This window comes from Acinonyx jubatus, chromosome B1 (assembly GCF_027475565.1).
Source record: "Acinonyx jubatus isolate Ajub_Pintada_27869175 chromosome B1, VMU_Ajub_asm_v1.0, whole genome shotgun sequence".
NCBI classification, from domain to species: Eukaryota; Metazoa; Chordata; class Mammalia; order Carnivora; family Felidae; genus Acinonyx; species Acinonyx jubatus.
The window spans coordinates 14,407,794-14,429,999 of record NC_069382.1 but is presented as its reverse complement, the minus strand read 5'-3'; the positions used below and the strand labels follow the sequence as shown (position 1 = coordinate 14,429,999).

Sequence of the window (22,206 nt, the reverse complement as noted above, 5' to 3'; positions counted from 1 at the left end):
ATACACTCTTTCAGCGTGGGCTCCAGAAGCTTTCACACACGTGTTCTAGTAAACGGCACCCTGAATGACAGCTTTCCACCCAGCTAAACGCATCTTCAATGTTTTCCCCTTCCCTTCCCGTTCAAGGAAACCACTTCCAAATTTGATGTGATGGATGGCTAGCACACATTCATCTGAGAAAAGAATCCTCTTAAATACACATACGTAGTGACTTCATTTCAGGCTGGAAATTCATTGAGAAAAGTGCTCTTGAATAAACTCAGTTTTGCCCCTAATGATGCTGTTTTCATTCCTGATTAGCAGATTTTGACTCTGGTTGGACTTCAAGCATGCCATTAGCTAATCTGCCACACTGATGGGAATAAAATTCTTCTTAAAGCACTTGGTACCTCTGTTTCCAATCTTAACACTTTTGTGGAAATACATTATATTTTCAGAAAAGGACTCTTAAAATTTCCCCATTAATTTGTGAAGCTTACATGCCCTCCCCCTGCTTTGGTAGAAATATTTTATTTTTCAGAGTAGAGGTGATTTAAAGGCTTTAGCATTTCTATTTCTCTTTCAGTTTTTCTTTTTTTTTTTTAATGTTTATTTATTTTTGAGAGAGACAGAGACAGAATGTGAGTGGGTTAGGGGCAGAAAGAGAGGGAGACACAGAATCCAAAGCAGGCTCCAGGCTCTGAGCTGTCAGCACAGAGCTCGACGCAGGGCTCACACTCATGAGCCGTGAGATTATGACCTGAGCTGAAGTCGGACGTTCAACTGACTGAGCCACCCAGGCGCCCCTCTCTTTCAGTTTTTCTAAGTCAGAAACCTGTGAGTTTGTTTTATTGTTCCAAGAGATTCAGAACATTAGCCTTTTAAATGTGTAGGGCAATAGCATTAGAAATAAGATTACTTAGGGGCGCCTGGGTGGCTCAGTCGGTTGAGCATCCGACTCCGGCTCAGGTCATGATCTCACGGTTTGTGGGTTCGAGCCCCGCGTCAGGCTATGTGCTGACAGCTCGGAGCCTGGAGCCTGCTTCGGATTCTGTGTCTCCCTCTCTCTTGGCCCCTCCCCTGTTCATGCTCTGTCTCTGTCTCAAGAATAAATAAACACCAAAAAAAAAAAAAATTACTTGGCCTGATTGGTAGGAACTGAACAGGTTCCAGGTTCAAAGTCCTCAAAATGGTAATAAGAAGCCTGGTTTACAAAGAGATTGAAGACACCACAAAGACGCTCAAAATATCCATCCACCCTACCAGACAGATTCAAAGTTTAGAAAATATTCTCTGAAAGTCGGCCCCCATCCCTGATGTAAGCCTGATGGAACCAGTCAACAGGTCAAACTACTGAAGTGGACAGCCTCACCACCGCTCTTTCATTCCCATCGGAACAGATAGCAATGCTGTCTGAACCCTACGCAGGTTTTCCCACCATCTGACGGTAGGATGTTCCCATGAAACCTTCCAGAGGCCGAAATGGTTAAAAAGTAGATACACCTGCTTTCCTAATGTTCGCAATGACGCTTCTTCACTTTTACGAAAGGCCCAAGTTAGTACCTGTTTCTGCGATCTGAAAGAAGTCTGAAGATTTTTGCTTTCAAAGGAAGAAAGCCATTAATGAGTAGGGTCTCTCGTCAAAGCCAAGGGCTGTGAACGCAAACTTTGGGAAGGCAGGGCCTGCCTATACTTTGGCAGTAGTTCCTAGAGAATGGACTATTTCATCCTAACCCCTTGTGGCCTTGAGTTTGCTTCTCACCCGGGAGCCAGGTAAACAGGTAACTGTTTAAAAGGAAGTTTGTTCACTGACCACCACAAAGACAACTGGACTTTTCTTGACTGCAAAGTGCACGCCCAGAAGGTTAATATGTTCATGGAAGTAAATCATGTTCTTTCATTGTGCTCACAGTAGATCTGAGCATACCTAAAGAATACCCCAAAACATCAGCACTAAAGGGATGGAAAGTGCTAGACTCACCTACTTACCTGCCTTACACCTTCCCTAAGAAAAGTCATCCGTGGCTTGCTAGCACCACAGCTGAGGCACGGGGTGAGGCGGAGGAAGGAAAAAGGGCAATCAACATGGAGAACCCCAAAGATTTCCTGCCCTGTTCCTTCAGTTTCATTCTTAAATCGTGACAGCAACCTTTTATAGTATTTGATCTCCTCATCTCTAAAATGGGGAGAGTTATGGGATTCACCTACTCACAGGGTGATTGTGAAGAAATACGCATCAAGGAACCTGTACATTAAAAAGCTAGATACATATTATTTCGGTTGTACATCTGGCATCTAATGAATTAAGTAGCTCCGATGAGTTGGTTTCAGAATCCATACATGACTAAATGACATCTTTCCTAGTGCAAGATGCACTTTAAAGTCCAAAGGGCCTTAAACCAGCTTAAACTTTTTCAACCAGCTTTTAAGGCATGCCAGACACCATAAACACATATCACTGCAAGAGATCATCTAAGTTGGGAGCTGTAGGTGCTCTGAGATGCCTCTGGCCACATTTGGCCTGAGTCATTAATAGTGATAAATGTATATAGTACTCCAGTGTCCCCAAAGGATATATTTCATTATTGCCGTAATAATGAGTAGGGTGAGCGGCATTCATAATGAGGGTTCTGGGCATGATCCTGAAAAAGCTGACGGAGGTAGAGCGTTAACAGTAAAAATATTCCTCACACTTAAAAGTTCTTACTTTCTTGAAAAAGAAAGCTATAGTGGAGTGCAACCTTCAAAATAAGATTTCAGGATTTGATAAGCAGAAGAGGTGAACCAAGACACTGGTTGCTCAGTGCCCTGGCTGAGCGTGCCTCCACTGGCCTGGCGCTCCGACAGGCACGTGCTCCCGCAGTACACAAAGCAGACACCTCCCGGGAAGCTGTGCTACCTCTGATTTTCACACTGTGTTTTCAAGCAGTTTTTGGCCTCAGATTTGGAATAGCAGGCCTCTGAGGTCAAGATTTTTCGTGTTCAATATTAGATCTCCCAGCACAGTTGAAGCTTCTACCTTCCCTCCCCAATCCCCCCTTTTCAAAACCCTTTAGTCCCCAACGAAAGGGACTAAAGAATTCTGGAAATGTGGCTGAACATGACTTGTGAGCCAGCACTGAAAGCTGGGAGTGTGGACATCACCTTGCTTGGTCTTTTTGTTTTGTTTTGTTTTGTTATTGTTGTTGGATCTTAGTTGCTCAGTGAATTAAGTACTGGAAGATTCGAATAAATGGCCCACTTAAGACTTCTGTATCTCACGGCAGTGGAGAGGTATCAGTCTGATAATGCCCTGTGGCTAAAATACTCCTCATGCCATAGAATAAAACTCCCTATAACTCAACCATTCTCCTTCACAGACCTTCCTCATGCATCAAAAAACAACGTAATCAATTGAGGTGTACAGAAAATACAGTTTAAAAACAGGTATAGTAAGTAAGTTTTGACATAACTTCTAACCAAAGGATATTAAATACGAAAGGGGCAAAATTAGGAATTGCTCTGTAGGTTATCTAACCGCGGGAAATTTATGGGCGGTCTGCATATTCCAGTAGAGAAATCTCCCTCATAGTAGTGGACAGACACATCCCTAAATGTGAGAAGGCTGTCTCCTCAGAGAGATCTTACCTCCTACCAGGACAAAGCGTTTAACCTTAAGTATGTTATTAAAGAAATGAAAATAAAGCCTATGTCAAGAAATAATCCCATTCATAAGTTCTATATTCTGCATTTCAAATTTAGAGATAAAACAATACATTCTATGGCGAGACTGGTTCAACGATTTCGTGAATATATGCGTTTATCTGCCCCCAAGCCAAAAACCTTCCTTTCACTATTATGTAGTGGGAGAGTTTTGAGTTAGAACCCATTAAGCTATTCTCAATATCTTCTTAGCAATGATCTCTAGAGCACCACAGCCTTCCCTCTGTGGAGGTGCAGGGGCCAAGCGGGCACTGTGCAAGGTTGAAAGCTGGTGTTCAAAGCATTGGTCAGGTAGTGTCTATATGGTTAAGAAACAGTCGAACATAAGGTACAGGCAAAATAAACCACACCTTCCATAAGCAATGGTCTTGAACATCTACCATCAACTACAAACCTTCAATGTGCCTCTCCTGCACCCACTATTAGAAACTCAAGAGGAAAAAAAAGAGAAGACAGAAATAGAAAGAAAAGGATATATACATTTGATTTGATTTGGGACTTAAAAAATATTTAGCAGCAGTCGTATTTTAGAAAAGTCATTAATAGGTAGACCAGTGGTTTTCACACTGAGTGCCATGGCCCCCTGAGGTCAGTTAGGGCTCCTGGAGGGACAGGCAGAGGAGATGTGGGGCTCCTGGCCTCACACCCTCTTCCGCCAGAGCACCGTCTCTGTGGTTTGTTTAGACATTAGACTTCCACACACGTGTTAACTTGGAAAAAAAGGTTACATGGCAAAAATCATCATCATCATAATCAAGAACTAGCCCTTTAAGGAATAATAAAGGTCTAATATGGGACAGACAGATGAACGATTCCCAATTTGGATTTGGGAATGCTCCGTCCCCAAATTATCCAGAGTAAAGTGAAATCATAACAGAACTACATTTAATTCTTAATAATTAAAATAATATATGAAGCATATAATCGTATCTGGGTACTTGTTAAAATTCTAAAATATATTGTAGAATCTTGGGAATCACAACTCATGAGAAATGTCAACCTCTCAGTAGTATTTCTGCATCTCAGAGTCACCAATCTGGAGTAGAATTTAGAAGAATTGGGTCCCCAGTTGCCCTTTGAGGAGAAGGAAGAGTTAAGGAGAAAAAAAAGGAAGTTGCACAGACGCTCTTTGGCTTTCTTATCCCCTGAACCACTTTAGTGCTCTCAACGTGCCAGTCAGGCATTACATGCTCTCTGCTGTTAACCCTTTGCTGAATTACCAGCTATAATCAGAGTGCCTAAATGGGTTCTGTCAATTCTGCAGGAGGAGACATAAAAGTGTGGGCACACGTTTTGATCTAATGGAGCAAGGGCCCCTCATCTTCCTGTGAGAGACACAAGATTCCATTTCTCTGTGGATCTGAAATGTATGAGCAAAGCAGGGAAAGGGGGCGCACAGAGTCAGGACTGCAGTGGCAGCAAGCATCTGGATGCCCCAAGGGGTTGAGATCTGTCATTCCCACTAGAGGGACCCCTGTCTTTGAGTCAATTAATTTATACCCAACCCCCAACTGACTACTGACCACTCATTCTACCCAAAAAGCTATTATTTTTGAGGACCTAAAAAAAAAAACCACAAACTTCTTTTACCAGCATGGGGGCAATATACGCATAGAAGAAAAATACTGGAAAATGTTGGTCCTAGTTAGATTGGCCTGATGCAAGTTTGAGGAAGGGAGCCAACCCACCAGTCCAGATTGGTGATCTCTACAGCTGCAGAAACATTTGTTTCAATTCCTGAAAAAGAAGTCAGAAACAGGTTGTTAACAATACAGCTCACACAACCCTTAACCCGCATTCACAGAATTAAAACTGTGAAATCAAAAAACGTTTCAAGTTATTTGCATAAAGCCCCAGGCCCTGGTAGGTGTATGTGTGTGTGTGCCCGTGTGCAGAGATGCCTCTCCCTACCGTGGGGAGTTGAATCCACTGTCCACAGTGATGCTGCTGCTGTCCATGCTGTCGAGGCGTGCCGAATGCGTGGCTCTCTGGTTGCTGCTGCTGTCGGTTTCTTTTGGGGCAAGGAGGGTGAGGTTCTTCTCAAATTTCCTCTGTAAGTCTCTTTCCTTCTCCCTCTCAAGGAGCCACTGCATGGTGCCTACATCATCTCTGTTTTTTTCCTCTTCTGTGTTTTTGTTTGCCCCTTCCTCAGAGTCGTCGTCATCAGAGACATTGTAATAGTCAAAAGAGGCTTCCTGGTTCCCCCCGGACTCCTGCTGACGCTGGGAACCAGGAATGGCTGGTGCCACCGAGGTCCCCAGGGATGGCTCCAGTTTCTCGCATCGGCCTGGCAGTGTGTCGGCAGGTGTCTTCGGGAGAGATTTGAGGAGGGACAGGCTCGATTTGTGATAGCTGTTTACAGACAAGGTGCTGTGAAGAGGTTTGAACAGTGTGTCTTTGCTGAATATCTCTTTCCTCTTGTCCAGGCTGCTGGGCTCGGCGCTGTGGTGCTGGACGAGGCGTCCATTGGCGATCCCTTCTGCCACTGCGCCCGAAACAGCTGGGCCCCCACCTGGCCCTTTTGGTGACTCCTCCTTGTGCCCCACAGGCTCCCTGGAAGAATGTGGGGCCTGCCTATCAGACAGAGGCAGCTTTTTCACCCCTTCCGCCAGAGTCAGAGTGTCATGATCCTCTTTATTCTTTCCCAGAGGTGATGGTGCCGTGAGGACCGTCTCACTGGAGGTGTTGCACTGGAAATAGTCATCTGTAGCTGTTTTTGTTGGACAAGAGTTGAGTTCCCCATAGGATGGCAAACTCTCAGGTGGTTTTCCTGGCTCCAAGAGGCTACAAGCACTGGAAGGCTCCTTGCTGCCACTGACTATTTCTGGAATACACACCTCTTTATAGCTCGTGGATGACACATGAGCCCTTTGATGGCCAATTGCTTGTGCGGGCCTTAACGTACTGTCGTCAATGTAGGACTGGCTGGGGGTTTGGTCGTCTTGGCTACAGCCTTCAGCCAGGTCTTCAGGGGTCCCTAGAGAAGAAGCACCCAGAGGGCCCTTTGAGTTATCCATCGATCTGGATCTCTCCTTGGCTTTGTTGGATCTCTCATTCCTGGACCTTCGGTCCTGGGTATGGCTGTGGCTTCGGTGCACTTTTGAGTGGGAGCTTCCCCTGGAAGGTTCAGGAAAAGGCATCTCAGTTCTCCTTTTGGCCAATTCCCCAGACACATCCCATTCTGGTGTCATGGGGAAATGAGACTCAATCACGTTCGTGTTACTATGCATGATGAAGTTATCTCCTTTGTGTTCAATGATGAAGCAGCCCTCCCTGGGTGCCCTGGTAAGAGGATCACAAAAGTCATACTCTCTGTCACCTGGGATATCCAGATGAGAACCGTCTGAAGGGTCTCCTTTAGACACTCGTGTCTTGCTGTGGGACCGAGACTTCCCGTGGGACTTTCGATGAGTCCTACTCCTTTTACTTCTTCCGCTGTGATGGGCAGAGGACCCAGCTTTACTCCGATGTGCTTTCTCTTCTTCAAGTTTCTTCATCAGTGCAGTGTGTCTCATGACATTTTCCACGGTCAAGTCCGGGTTAATACGCCTAATGATTTCCATTTCCACCTCCCTAGGGATAGTGGTTGGCGTGTCTTCATCTCGCAGGGGCCACTCCTCGGGAGGAAACTGGGCAGAAAAATTGGCTAGCTGTTTGGTCTTATCTTTTTTAAAACTTAGCCGGAATAACTTGAGCCCAAATTTTTTGGACTGCTTTTCACTATCTTTCGGTTTTGAGAGAGTTTCTGTCTTATACGAAAAGTTGACAGTACTTTTGCTCTTGTCAGTGGGTGGCACCTGGCAGAGTGAAGGAGGGCAATAGGGGTCTTTGCAGTCCTTGGCAGGTTTCCTCTGCAGAGTCGAGGCGTGCATGCTATGCACGTCTTCTCGGCAGCAGTGGCAAGAGTCGCAGTGGTTTCTGGGCAATGTTCTTTCCCTGACGCAGCCTGAGGCAGAGGGCGTTATGGTTCCGGGTTGTGGAGAGGTACACTGAGACCTGTCAGGTATCCTCTCATCCAAATGGTACCATTTACTGTTAGTTCTTATGAGAGAAGGAGTAATGAAGTAAGTCTGCGGGGTCACGATGAAATAGCCATCCGGAGTTGGGTAGATCTTCCTCTCCCGCACCAGCGTGTTGAGCGTGTGCCGTAGAATCTCTTGGCTTGGGGTGGGAACACCTAAAACCAAAGGAACACACTCATGAGAATGTAGAGGGAACTTGTCGTTGGTTCCCGATTTTTCAGGATCTGCTATGGACTGAACGTTTGTATCCCCCCAAACACTCACATGTGCAAATCCTAATCTCTGGTGCGAGGATGGGGCCCTCGAGATGTGCCCTCGTAAGAAGAGGAAGAGACAAGCCACCCCCACTCCCTCTGCCATGCGAGGATATGGCCGGTTTCACGCCAGGAAGAGGGCCCTCACCAGACACCAAATCTGCAGGTGCCTTGATCTCAGAACTCCCAGATTCCAGGATCGTGAGAAATAAATGTTTGGTGCTTAAGCCACCAGTCTATGGGAATTTTTTACAGCAGTCCAAACTAAGACAAAATCGTATGAATTTTGCCAAGCTTCAACGTATCATCCACATGGCAAGCCAGCAGGATTCAAAGGCGTTCGGGAAGAGAGACAGAAGTTAGGGGCAGTGAGATTGCTACGGTTGTCACAAGGTCTTTCCTGAACTGAGCCATGAAAAGGCAGAGTATTTTTAAAGGATGGAAAAATGAAAAATGTTTTACATGATATAATATACGTTTACAGAAAAGCCTTTCTCACTACAAAAAAAAAAAAGCTAAGGAAACTGGGTTGAAATAGCTATCTTGATCATCAAAAACCAATAGAACATATACAGAGGCCACCATACACACTTGAAGCTACTCCATACACTCACTTTTCAAGATTAAGCTTACTTAATAAACTTAACTTTGTAAGTTACATAAAGGGGCAATCAGACTCGACCATTGTTCAAGATGTACCCTCCAGGTCTGAAATCATTACCTTCAGTTTTGAAAGTGACTACGTTACTGATGAAGTTTGGGTGACAATGTTCTCCTTCTTGGACTAAGTCAGCAGGATGGAGGTAGTTTTTCTAACTCGTAACCAGAGAGCCCTAATAAATACATTTGTGAAAACTTAGAAGCTTCTCCATCTGGTCACTGAGTCCGAAAATGCCATAGTCCTTAGAATAGAAATTCCAGAAGAAAATGACGAGACTTCCTGGTACCATGGCCAATACTGTGTTCAAAGGGTTCTGTGTGCATGTCTATGCCTTGTCTTTCTTAAGAGACAGAATTACAAGTATAAATTCTTAAGAGAGAGTAAACTCTCTGGGTTAGAGGACATTACTTATTTCTTGGATATTGTCCATTCCTCAGTGCCAGGCACACTGAGGGCGACAGTCCTGACTAGTTTGATCTGGATGATATAATTTGGAAATAGGTCAGGTTGAATCATACTGCCAGCATTCAACCGTGTCTGACCCACAAAAATGTAATTTCATGGGATTCAGCCTGACACAGTTAAGGTAGTGTGACGTGGAGACTGAAAGCCTGGAGCCCAGGGCCACACTGCTGGATTCAAACCCCAGCTCCATCACTGTTACCTGGTGGCAGTGGCTGCATTATGCAGAACCCCACCCACCACACCATTCCTCCATTCAGACCTAATCCCTTAAACCTAAGCATGTGACCTGGTTTGGAGACAGGGTCTTTGCAGAGGTAAACAAGTCAAAATGAGGTCATCAGGGTAGACTCTACTCCAACACGACCAATGTTCTTCTAAAAAGGGGTAAGTGGGCACAGAGACGTGCACAGAGAGAAGACCATGTGAAGAAACACTGGTAGAAATGTCCATCCACCTGCCAAGGAGAGAGGTCTGGCAGTTTCTGAACTCACAGACCTCCAAAGGAACCAACCAACTCTGCTGATACCTTGATTTTGCGCTTTCCTGAACTGTAAGAAAATACATTTCTGTTGTTTAAGCCACCTGTACTTGGTTAGGGTTATGCTAGAAAATGAGTGTTGCTGGTTATCACCTTAGGTAACTTACCTAACCTCTCTGAGCCTCTGTCCATGGTCATCGGGATGTGGATAATAACCCCATGTACCCTCGTAGGGTAGTTGTGAGTTTAAATGAGCTTAAGGCAGGGGCGCCTGGGGTGGCTTGGTCAGTTAAACGTCCGACTCTTGGCTTTGGCTCAGGTCATGATCTCCCAGTTTGTGGGCTCCAGCCCTGCGTCGGGCTCTGTGCCAACAGTGCAGAGCCTGCTTGGGGCTCTGTATCTCCCTCTCTCTCTCTCTCTCTCTCTGCCCCTCTGCCACTATCTCTTTCAAAATAAGTAAATGAATAAACTTAAAATTTCTAAAAATGAGCTTAAGATATGTAAAGCAGTGCCTGACATATACTGGGGGCTCCATGAACATGAACCATATAGTCTCAACTTTGGGGCAGGATCCATGGAAACCCAGATTACCTCCTAAGAACATTCTGTAGCAACCTAAAACAGCAGGTAAACTAAGTTTAGGCTCCCCCAATCCTTCCAAAACTACAAAAGTGGGATATGAAAGCATTAGTAACGGCCTGGGAGAGAGTTGATGAATGCGATGTAACATACACGTCTGTCTGAGTTACCATATTCAGAAGGCATCCGTAGTGGTGAGGTGGGAAAGGCAACATTGCTTATGAATAATGTATTGTTTAGTATAATTATTTAATGTTTGAGCTGCATAGTTTCCCTTTAGGGCTCTGCTCTTGAGAGAGGTACTCTGGTTTTTATGCCAATGGCTTCAAGGCTGGTATAATAACAATTTTTAAAATTTTTATGATAGTTTCTGCACAAAATGAACTTCATATGAATTAGCGATAGAACCCAAACCATATATATGAAATTCTTGAGTGCCGTCATAAAATAAAAAAATGCTTGCATATAAGAGAAGCAACTTAAAAGAGCTTCTACACCCTACTAACAACCAGGGCCTCCTGCTGGACAAGTCTGGGGGCACCGTTCACACTGACACAGACTACAACTCCCCAGATGAGACCATATTCACACCGTGGGCACAAATGATGCCCACTTGGGCTGTGGGGCATAGCAATCCGGATATCAAACCCGTACTGAAATCTGTGTCTTACATAGTAGCTTGCTTGCAGTCAACACTGGAACAGAAACAAGTTTTTCCAGAACACGGCAAGCCTCGTTTATACGAGTTCACGACTGCCCAGGTTACTATGCTGTCATTATAAAGGAAAGTTGAGGCGTAATCCGGAAGAACAGCTGTTACTCCAAACCAAAACTGTGACGGTATTACAGAACGAAGTCTTCGTGTCTTGGATCCTCACGTGTATCGGTCGAGGGATGTCTAATTTGAAAACACAAGCTGGAAACATGCCCTGTCCAATCAACCTTCCACACTTCTACCTGTGAGTCTTCAAGGCTTTAACTGAAAGTCGCTGATATTTATGATGCTTATTTTATTATGAAGCCCCAGTATAATGACTGCACTTTCAGTTGTCTGAAATCCAGACTTCCATGAGAGGTCTGCAGGGCTCCCCTGGGACAGAGATGGCCGTGATGGGTACTTTTCGAAGTTTGCGCATTCAACCACTTCCAGATTCTGTTCCCAAAGGTCATCATGAGCTTGGATTTTGAGGGCTTAAAGAACAAAAAGATAAACTCTGTATCCAAATAAGGCTGACACCCGACTTCTCTCCTTTTCCACACTTTTACATCTTCCAAAGCAAAAACAGAGATCTAATAACGCTGCATGACAACGTGAGGTTACTTAGACTTACATATCCCTTTAATGCCACAAATCTGAAAATCGTTGGAATGGAGCGCTTATGTATACCTTCCGTATGTTAAGCATTTTAGATGGAAACTTTCAATGGGCTTCTCTGGATTATTTCTTCTCATTTGTGAAGAACACTGGCTGAGGGAGAATTTAGCAAGAACCAATGTAAGAGGATGAGATGGGAGACAGAATATTATATATGTACATACATACATATGTTAATATTCTCTAGCAAATACACAAGCAAACTTCAACCCCATTAGCAGCCTATAGGTCTCTTTCTCTGAGAGTCAGCTTTCCTCCCAGGAAGATCCAATCATGAACAACCCAACAAGTACTAGTTCAATTTAAGTGATCCTTCTGGATGGGTGGGTGATGAGTCCTTACTTAGCTGAGAAGCAAGTATTTATTCTTTTTATACCTTAAGAAAAATTCTTGTTTCTATAATGGAAATTCCAAAATTCAACCAATATAGAAAGGTGATAAAAGGGTTTACATTTCAGTTTGTCAGGCATTTTTACTAGGAGACTTTTCACTAAAAAGTTTCTTTAGAATATGGGTGTCTAGGGGCACCTGGGTGGCTCAGTTGGTTGCGTGTCCGATCTCAGTTCAGGTTATGATCTCGCGGTTCGTGGGTTTGAGCCCTGGTGTTGGGGCTCTGTGCTGACAGCTTAGAGCCTAGAGCCTGCTTTGGATTCTGTGTCTCCCTCTCTTTCTCTGCCCCTCCCCTGCTCATGCTCTGTCTCTCTGTCTCTCAAAAATAAACACTAAAAAAAAAAAAAAAAAAGAATATGGATGACCAAAACAGTAATGGAGGCCCAAATCTAGACTATTCTTTTTACGTATAACATATGCATTAAATATGAGAGTTCAAATGTTTTAATGACATTAAGTTAAATATTAAGTTAAATAAAGTCAAAACTTTATTTTCAGGCAGTAAGCTATGTAAAAGTAAACAGTCATGGGGCGCCTGGGTGGCTCAGTCGATTGTGTGTCTGACTTCAACACAGGTCATGATCACGGCTTGGGAGTTCGAGCCCCGCATCACGCTCTGGGCTCACAGCTTGGAGCCTGGAACCTGCTTCAGATTCTGTGTCTCCCTCTCGCTCTCTGCCCCTCCCCCACTCACCTCTGCCTTTCTGTCTCTCAAAAATAAACATCAAAAAATAAAATAAAGTATGGAACTATTGCTGAACAAAGTTTTAAATCATTACTACCACGCCCTAAACCAGTGGTCAGCAAACTTTTTCTCTAAAGAGGTAGAATGTAATTATATTACTTTGTGAGGCCTCTGATCTCCCAGCTGCAACTACTCAATTCTGTAACTGCCGCATAAGCAGCTAAAGACAATACATAAACAAATAGTCAAGGCTGTGTTCTAACAAAGTTCCAAATAAAACTTTATTTACAAGTGTAAGTGGTGGGCCACACTTAGCTTGCACCCATGGTTTGCCAACCCCTGCCCCAGACTCAGATCTGTACAGCGCCCCTGCAATGTGGGGTTGACCCGTTAGTCATCAGTGTCACAAAGCTGAAAAAGGTGAAGTTCGCTCCCCTTGGCCCATCTGATGACAAGGCATTGAGATCTAAATTCACATGCCATATAAGCTAGCAAAGCAGTCGTTCTTTTAAGTACAGGTGACCTATGGATTTCTCTACAAAAGTATTCCAACTTAGTGATATTGTAATCAACTGCTTGGCAATTTACTACTTTATTTTGCTGTTTTTCACAATTTACTCTTACATACCGGCTCTGTGTTCTTTCCATTCTCTATTTCATAGCCCAGTCATGGGAGAGATGTAACCAATTTTGGAAAAGCTAGGTGATCTCCCACGAAGCTACATAAAAATAGATTTCAAAAGCTGTGGGGAAGTTTGATGTCAGAAGAGGCCAACCAGGTACAAGGCCACCAAGAAGGGTCTTTCTTCACAAGAGCATTACATCTGTGAACCACATCTGTCCCCTTAGATTGCTCTCACCTGGCACTCTGTTTATCTTGCTACTGAAAGGAAAAGGGTTTGCCTGCAAGTTAACAAAGAAAGACGATCATACAGTGAAGAATATTCAGAGATAATGTTAGAAAATTTAAGGTAATTTATAGGTTGCAAAAGGTCGGTCGGTCTGTGTTAGAGTTTTTAAACAGCACACATAGTTTCCAAACATGTTAATTAGAAAACTGAAGAAGGAGGAAATAAATCACTGGGAGAGAAATGTAAAGTTCCTTCGGGGCAAAAGGAAAAGTGGGGAGTCTCAGTCAGTTAAGCGACCAGCTCTTGATCTCCACTCAGGTCAGGATCTCACGGTTTGTGAGTTCAACCCCCGCTTCAGGGTCTGTGCTGACAACATGGGATTCTCTCTCCCCCTCTCTTTTTCTGCCCCTCCCCAACTCACATGTGGGTGCTTTCTCTCAAAATACATAAATAAACATTAAAAAAAACCCAGAAGTATTCCTCTTGCCCTCTGCCATGGGTGGGGTGCATTTTCTTACACCTCGACCTTGAGTTTGGCCAGGTTTGCTTTGGCCCATGAAATGTCAGTGGGTGTGGTGTGACCGAAGGGCTGAAGAGCCTCTGTATAACCAGACTTGTTCTCTTGGGGCCTCTGTCGTCCTCGTTAGCAGAACTTGCCACTGCTTGTCCCCTTTTCCAAAGAGGATGGGGTACAGGTGGCGCAGGGCCACCTGGGCAGGTCCAGTCTGGATCCACTGACTCCCGGAGAACCCCCAGACACATGAGCTGAATAAACGTTCACTGCCATATGCCATCCATGACCTGTGATTGTTACCTGGCATTTTGGTGGCAAAAGGGAACTGATACAGTCCACAGCTTCTGTTTCACCAAGGTCCCTTCTAGGTTGGGTGAAAACTATGTCGAGAGTTCGTTTTTTGGGTAAGCTCTATTTCCATCTAGGTACATGTCGAGTCCAAGCTGCCAAACTGGTGGCCCGATAACGTGCTTTATTTGACTTGCAAGTCACGGGCACCCGTGTGTTAAAATGTACACACACACCCAACACACACGTAACTGCCAATAGTTAAGGAAATCTACAGATGTCACAGATTCTACAGAGTTTCCAGAGTCTCTTGAAAAAGCAGTAGATTTGAAGCTCTGGCAGGGTTTGACATTTTTGGGGGCGGGCAATACACGGGAGCTGAGGACCGGGCTGCCCACCTTGAGACAGGTTACGCTGTCTTTAGCTTATCACTATTCCAGAGGCACCAAATGCCATTGGTAGGGCAGCTGGACTATTGTCTCATTATAATATTTAAGAGACAAGGAAACATTTTATTTTTTGCCTTTAAAATGAGATCTTAACTAATTTATCAAATATCCTATTATTAAAACTCATCAGGCCATGACACAAGCATGCAAGATATGTTTTTGTTTGTTTGTCTGTCCTTACTATCGCTCTAGTGTAATCCCTTGGGACTAAACTTTTCCGACACGCTCCCATGCGTCATGGGTGGCTCAGTCGGTTGAGCGCCCGACTCCGGCTCAGGTCGTGTTCTCACGGTTCGTGGGTTCGAGTCCCGCGTCGGCTCTTTGCTGACAGCTCGGAGGCCGGAGCCTGCTTCGCATTCTGGGTCTCCCTCTCTCTCTGCCCCTCCCCTGCTCATGCTCTGTCTCTCTCTCTCTCAAAAATAAACACTAAAATTTTTTTAAAAAATAAAGGTTATGTTGAAGTTGACTAGAACCTTGGTGGGTTTTGCCAGAATTCTTCACGCATCCTGACTGTATTTCTTCTTCTCAGTGCCCCTTAAAAAGAGCATTACATTATCACCTGGAGACGGCACGTTAGTTTTGAAATAACAGAGATGATTTGATTTCTAATTACAGACCTAAGGAACGTTTCTGGCCAGTTTTGGCAAAACATTTTTTTTTCTATTACATTTCAATGAGAGGCACCACGGTCCACATGAAGTCCCAGAGCGACCAGCACACGCGTCTGTTTGGAAAGTGCTACATTCTCTTCCCATTACCTGGGAAACACGTGGTCAGATGCTCCATCAGCGCTTCCTGGGTGACAGGTTTTCTCGCGGAGTTCATTGCTGAGATGGCCAAGCAAAGGATTTCCCCGAGTGGAATGAACTGAGATTGACTGATGGGAGACATGCTGATTGGTGACACATCACCTGCAGAAAGACAATTTTCAAGGAAGGAGTTCATTAAAAGACCCAGCCTTTTGTCACATGCACGCGCGCACGCACACACACACACGCACACACCATGACCCTTCCCGGTTCCCAGTATCATGAGGACGATCAACTCTGAACGCTGAAGCTTGTTACGGCCACACAGCGGATGCCCCTCAGGTGGAAGGATGCCCCCCGAGCAGTGGAAGCTCCAATGGCCTCGGCAAACAGAACCTGCCTCTAAAACCTGAGATCTCCTTTCAACAGACTTACAGCTGAAGGGCGTACGACACGAGGCTGAAAAATGAGCTCTGTTTTTATTAACTCGGAGCCGGTTTATTTAAGAACTGCCATTCCCATCTCGACAAATGCACTTGGGGAAACGTGAGGATTCATTCATTCAAATGTTGAGTGGCTCTTCACGTGTCAGCCATCTGCTGGGGGCTTGGGATTTCCTTGGGAAAGGGAGTGAGCTCCCCTCCCCAGATCATCTCTGCTCTCAAGGAGTAAGGGGAGGAGACAGGCAACTAGACCGAAGTCCACCGTTCTCCACAGAAGGCTGAATGACAGACTCTGGGACAGAGGGGACAGGGCGGTGGTGCAGCAGCACCGGGGGGGGGGGGGGGGGGCGGGGGTGGGGTGAGGGGAGGGGGTGCTTAGAAGCTGGAAGTGAGAGGTTTCCCCCGAGATGCGCAGCCGGAATCAGGTGCTGAAGCGGGAGTGTGCCTGGGGGCTGGGAGGTGTGGGGGGGAAGGACTTGTAAGCAGCCGCTTTCTGGGGAGGAGTGGGGAAGGGCACGGGGCCACCACGAGGGGACAGCTGAGCACGCAAGGCCTTCACCCTGTGAGGGAGGGTGAGCCACGGAAGGAATTTCAGGAACGACAAAGTCAGATGTTGACTTTCAGAAGCCGGATGGACTGGAGGGAGCAGGAGAGAGCAGATCACCATCCGCAAGGGACCCTGTGACCTCCTGCCCGTGTCTGCAACTGGAAGAATCGGTGGCGGTGGACAGGCTGAAGACCCAGCCGCGAGGGGCTGATGACGGTTCCTGAAGCGCATCAACGTGCACCGTGAGGCTCTGTCTTCACTTCTGCGGTCTTTGTGTCGCAGTGTGGTGCTTTTCAAGTTATGTTCCGAGGATTCCTAGGATTCCCCGTAAAGATCTCTGGGGTGGGGCTGGGGCCCCAGCGGAGGGAGAGGCTGGAAGAGCAGGAAAGCCTGAAGGTGCCACCTGGGTGCCACCTGGGGCTCGGTAGGGTGTCGTGTGCAAAAGGGCCCCACAGAAAGAGGGTAAAGTTAGCAGCAGAGCAGAGGATCTGGGAGCTTCTGAGCTGACTTCCCACATGTATTTACATAATCTCTCCTTTTTTGTTTCTTGGGCCTGATTTCTCCCATGTAATAAACTCCCAGATGCTGGCCAGAACCCAGGCTCAGGTCAGCCTGTGGCACTGGGCAGTGCCCTCCTGGGAGTATGTCAGGACCCTCTGGGGTGGGCCAGCTCCTCACTGTCGGGCACTCAAAGCTGTACCCAGCCGCGATTCCCGGTTTGCTGGGAACCCAGAGGCCCTTCGAGAAAGAACCTGAACGTGCTTGGATGGACTAGATGGGAAAAGGGTTGATGGATGGAACCAGGCAACGGGGCCCGGGAATGAAAACCCCCAGAGGGGGGTTAAGCCTAACAGGTGCAGGGATGAGGCAGTGGGAAGCCGGAGTCAAAGCCTGGAGGCCCCACCCCTGCCACCAAGCCCAGCTCAGTTCGGGGCTCCGGTCAGTTCTGCCGTGGCTCCGTGCTCTCCAAGACAGGGCGGAGAAGAGTGGTCAAAGCGAGTGGGGAGTACCCAGGCCCAGAAGGAGAGAACAGCAGAAGGCAGAACTGACCAGAATACATGAGCTTCGGGGGCCAATGGAACAGAAAGAGAAGAATCACAAAGAGAGGCCTCCTTCAAACATTCGGTGGGGTAGCAGTGGGTGGAAGTGAGAACGTGGAATTTTGGCTGCCACTGGAGGTATGAGCATCACTTGCTGGCTGGTAAAGCTCAATTCATACTGGTGGCTCAAAAATGAGGGCTGGGACCATCTCAGTAGGCAAGTGTGCAACTGCCTAGAACAGCATATATATATATTTTAAGTTTATTTATTTTGAGGGGGGAGGAAGAGAAAAAGAGAAAGAGAGAGAGAGAGAGAGAGAGGGAATCCTAAGCAGGCTCCGCACTGTCAGCACAGAGCCCGACGCAGGGCTCGAACTCACGAACCTTGAGATCGGGACCTGAGCTGAAATCAAGAGTCTGACACTTAACCGACTGAGCCACCCAGGCACCGTCAGTATATATCTTCTTAAAACCTATTATACCCTCAGTTCAAACCAAATTAATTCTAAAGGCTCAGGCGTAATAGATGAACCGGTGGTAGTGGTGAGGTGCAGGGGAGGTGGGAGTCTGGAGCTCTTCCCGTTCAAATCCCCCCTCCCCACAGCGGCCCCTGTAGCTCAGCCACAGCCTCCGGAAAGATCTCTTCTGGAAGTCCTTCTCTCTCCCTCCGCCTCCTGCAGGAGAGGCTGGGGCACTGAGGCTAGGTTCTTGCTTGGTTGGCTAAGGCATCTGGGGTCGGCGGGCCACGGGGGAGATCAGTGCAGATTCCGGCACCTTCTGACCCGGGATCCATTTGGGAGCTGAACACCTTCTGAACCTTGCCTATCACGATTAAGGGCTTCTCAGAAGACCAGGGGTACAAAACCACTAAATACGATCTTTGTTTTTTGAATGCAGGTCTCCCTTCTAGTCTTGTAGAGGATACAGGGAACTTGCACTCTCCAGAGAAAAGATAGGGCTGTTAGCAAACGGACTGCTTGAGTTCAGGCCACTCTTGTCCTTATGCTTTTAGCTAAAATGATCCGTTTAGTTGAACTGCTATCTTCTAAGTTAATTTCTTTTCATTCTTCGCCGCCAACTACAAGGGCCAGCATGCTTCAAGTGCGTCTGAATTGCATTTGCTTCGAAAAAGCTCAGTGTTGCGACAATATTGAAAAATGCGCCATAACTTTTCACTCCGGGTACAGAACGGAATGGAATCTGGAGGCTCTAAGTGACTATCTCGTCACCTCATTTTTTATACTGCACTAAGATAAATTATTTTCCACTCCCCGCAGGTCCCCAAGCCCATCGGCAATCCTTGTCTACCCCGGGCCCAGGTGCTCCCTAGATGGGCTCCTCTGCTCTATGTCCAGTGCTACCTGCCCTCCAAAGCACCATGCTCTCCCCTGACCCATTGGGATGGCTTGGATGACTGTCACTTTTCCCTCTGACCTGACACTGCTTTCCCCACAGGACAGCCAGGTCTTAGAAAAACAGAAAACATGCCCCCGCCCTGCAGAACGTCCTACAGTGACTGCGCACAGCGCCCCAGAGAGGGATCGCTTCACCAGGCCTGCAGTGGCAGGGTCAGGGTCTGGGCCTGTCCACCCACCTCTGGGACGGTCACCCTCCCAGTTCCCCACCCTCTCCCTCTGCCACGCGCACAACCTCCTCTGTTCTCTGATCGCGACAAGCTTTTTCTGCACTGGGGCCTCTGCCCTTTGTTGAGCTTCTGGGATGCTCCCTGCACAGGCCTTTGCTGGACTGGCTTCTCCTCCTTTGGGTCTCAGCTTAAGGCGGGACCTCCTCAGGGAGCCCTGTCCTGACCACCCGACGTACTGCTGTCCCAACGCTACAAGAGAGACTCTCTCCTGTTACCCGAGTCCGATATGTGATTTAGAGTAAATGCATATTTGGTCTTTATCCCCATTTCTTGCACAGAGCTCCTAGAACCAGGGGGAATTTCCTAGGTGAGGAGAGAGATAAGGTGTCTTTTGTTATGTTAATCAGTGGCTTTTAGACCTGAAACTAGGGACCGACCGGCGGGAAGGGGGAGGGGAGGAGCTGGTGGCCGGGAGACTAACTGTGACTAGAGATGGAACTTGCAATCCTACTGCCAGCCTCCAGGGAGGGGAGAGGGGCTGCAGGTTGAATCAGTGGCCAATGGCCAATGATTTAATTACGTTTCCTTAACGAAGCCTCCACTGAAAACCCAAAGGATGGGGTCCAGAGAACTTCCACGCTGGTGAACACGTGGATATTTGGGGAAGAGGGGTGTGCTCAGGGAGGGTCATGGAAGGTCCGAGCCCCTTCCCTGCACTTCGTCCCATCAGCTCTTCAGAGTTGTATCCTTGGATAATAAACCGGCACTCTAATAAATAAAGTGTTTCCCTGAGTTCTATGAGCAAGTTAACTGAATCCAAGGAGGACTCATGGAAACCAATTTATAGCCGGTCAGTCAGAAGCACAGGTGACAATTTGGGCTTTTGGTCGGCTTGGAAGGGGGGCAATCTTACAGGAGTGAGCAAACTCACAGCTACTTTGTGGCGAACACATTGTTTCTAAGCCGCCATAATTCATATTGTTCTAAAACAAAGGGGTAAACAGGTTTTACTCCGGCTTTATTTTCTTACAAACATCCATTTAAGTATACTCCTCAGGGAACATCTGCCAAATCCCAAAGAATTCAGGTAAAATCTGTGGGATCTGATGCTATCTCCAGGAAGATGGTATCAGAAATCAGCTGAACTGTAGGACAGTCCGCTTGTGTTGAGTAACTGCTTGGTGATGTGGAAAACCCACACGCACACCGGAACTGGCACCAGAATCTCAGCAAGCTACTCTCTTCACTGAGTGTGTGTGCGTGTGTCTGTGTGTTCACTGTCTGTCTCGCCCACTTGACTAAGAGCTCCGTAAAAGAACAACATTTGAATGCTACGTTCCTACTAGATTTCCGATGCCTAGAATAATGCAGCGAATACATCACACACCCAGTGTTTGTTGAATGAATGAATGAATGAATGGCCATTGATAACACTGTAATCCTAGGAATTCCTCAGGGTATTTAAAGGATTGCGACTTCCCTCTTGTATCTTGCTAAATAATTTCAAACAAAATAACAAGAGACCGAATATACTTAACCGTGCAATTTCTAAGACTCCCTTTATTAATTTCATCAACAACAGAGCACCCAAACACAGCAGTTACCACAGGAAAGTAATTATATATTAAGTGAGGTTTAGGACATACATTTAAGATCTGTATCAAAGGAATCATAGGTATCAATACAACACATCATTCAAGTTTACCATGATTTTCTATGGCTCTTTTATATAAAGACCTGCTTAATGAGCCAGCTAATCACTCTGAATTAAAATACTAGAAAATTCTTCCAACAACTGGACCACATTTACAGTCAAAGAAGAAAACAAGGGAACGCAAATACTGCCAAAATCTTGTGGGTCACCATAATCTACAGAAACTACCACACGGTGTATAAACTATGAATTGTTACTTGCCTATAATTTATGGGATGGATTTTTCTATTGTCAGAATTAGTTCTGTACGCATTCAACAAAGACAACTCATGGCTCCTTTGCAGACTAGTAAATTCTTCCTGGACCACAATTCTGTCCTGTTGTTCCAAAAAGAAGGGGTAAAGTAGGTTTTACTTCAGCTTTTACCTTCTTACAAACATCCACTTAAGTACAATCCTCAGGGGACATTTGTCAAATCCAAAATAATTCGGGTAAGACCAAGCACGGTGCCTTGGACAGAGGAAGCATTCCGTAAGTTCCTGGTAAATAAAATGCAACTCTGAGAAGACATGAAAATGTTCCCATTGTAAGCAAACCTCTTTGCTTTTAAGAGCATTCAACATTAAAGCTCGATGCCTCAGCGAGCATTTGGACGCCGCTTTCATTTAAGGTACCGGTCAGCTGAGAAGCATGAGGACAGAGGAGACCGCCCGCCCAGGGTCATGGGGAGAAGGTGGGGAGCCCGGCAGAGGCGGGATAGCAGGTGTGGGGCAGCACCCCCCTTCCCCGGGGAGCGGGGCACACCTGGGCACAGCTGGAGCAGGCTAGCAAGAAAAACAGGAGCCAGGTCCTGCCTGACCAGAGGCTTCGGTCCAATTCTTGATGCTGATGGGGAACCTCTGCGTGTGTTTATACGGAGGAATCATGTGACATGTTGGTGTCAGAAAATCAGTTCTGTGCCACCGTGGGAAACAAACCGGCAACTGGTTTGACAAGGGGCATCCGGCACGACAGGTAGAAATCACGCCCGTGCTGACTTTCTCCGTCCCTCAGTATCTACAGCTAGTTATTTCCACCTCAGTGATATCTGTACCCCAAGCGTGCGTTTTTACTGTTGAAACCCCCCCCCCGCCTCTATTTTCCCTTCCAACTTCTGGCCAGTTCCTTTAGCTGGAATTATTTCAAAAAAAAAATGCTCGCTCACATAATTCATCCTTTCAAGAAATATATTTGAGAGCCTGTTATATATTCAATACCTTTAGGCACTCGCCTTGCAAAGTGGTTCCTATCTTGGTTCTATTTGTGTGCCAAAAAAAAAAAAAAAAAGTACTGTAATAAAGCTCTGTTCTTTATAAATGCCTTTTTTTTTTTCCAGTCATTAATCTAGGTTCTCCGGACTCCTCAGTCTCTGCATATGAGGGAGGGCAACACAGAGCCTAGGAAGACACGACTTTCATGACAATTTATATCCATCTCTTCCCAGATGATAACTGTAG

General features: G+C 46.2%; 1 protein-coding gene across 7 annotated transcripts in view; it reads right to left on the bottom strand.

Annotated features, from left to right (window-relative positions):
* The window catches only part of STOX2 (storkhead box 2), a 269,212-nt gene that overhangs the window by 6,662 nt on the left and 240,344 nt on the right, over positions 1-22,206 (bottom strand). For all 7 annotated transcript variants that reach the window (XM_053216273.1, XM_053216274.1, XM_053216275.1 and 4 more), the window contains 2 exons: positions 15,451-15,603; positions 5,593-7,858 (listed from right to left, as the gene is read on the bottom strand). In XM_053216273.1, coding sequence (XP_053072248.1) covers positions 5,593-7,858; positions 15,451-15,583 — 2,399 coding nt within the window. In that variant the 5' untranslated portion in view covers positions 15,584-15,603. The remainder of the gene's footprint in view (positions 1-5,592; positions 7,859-15,450; positions 15,604-22,206) is intronic.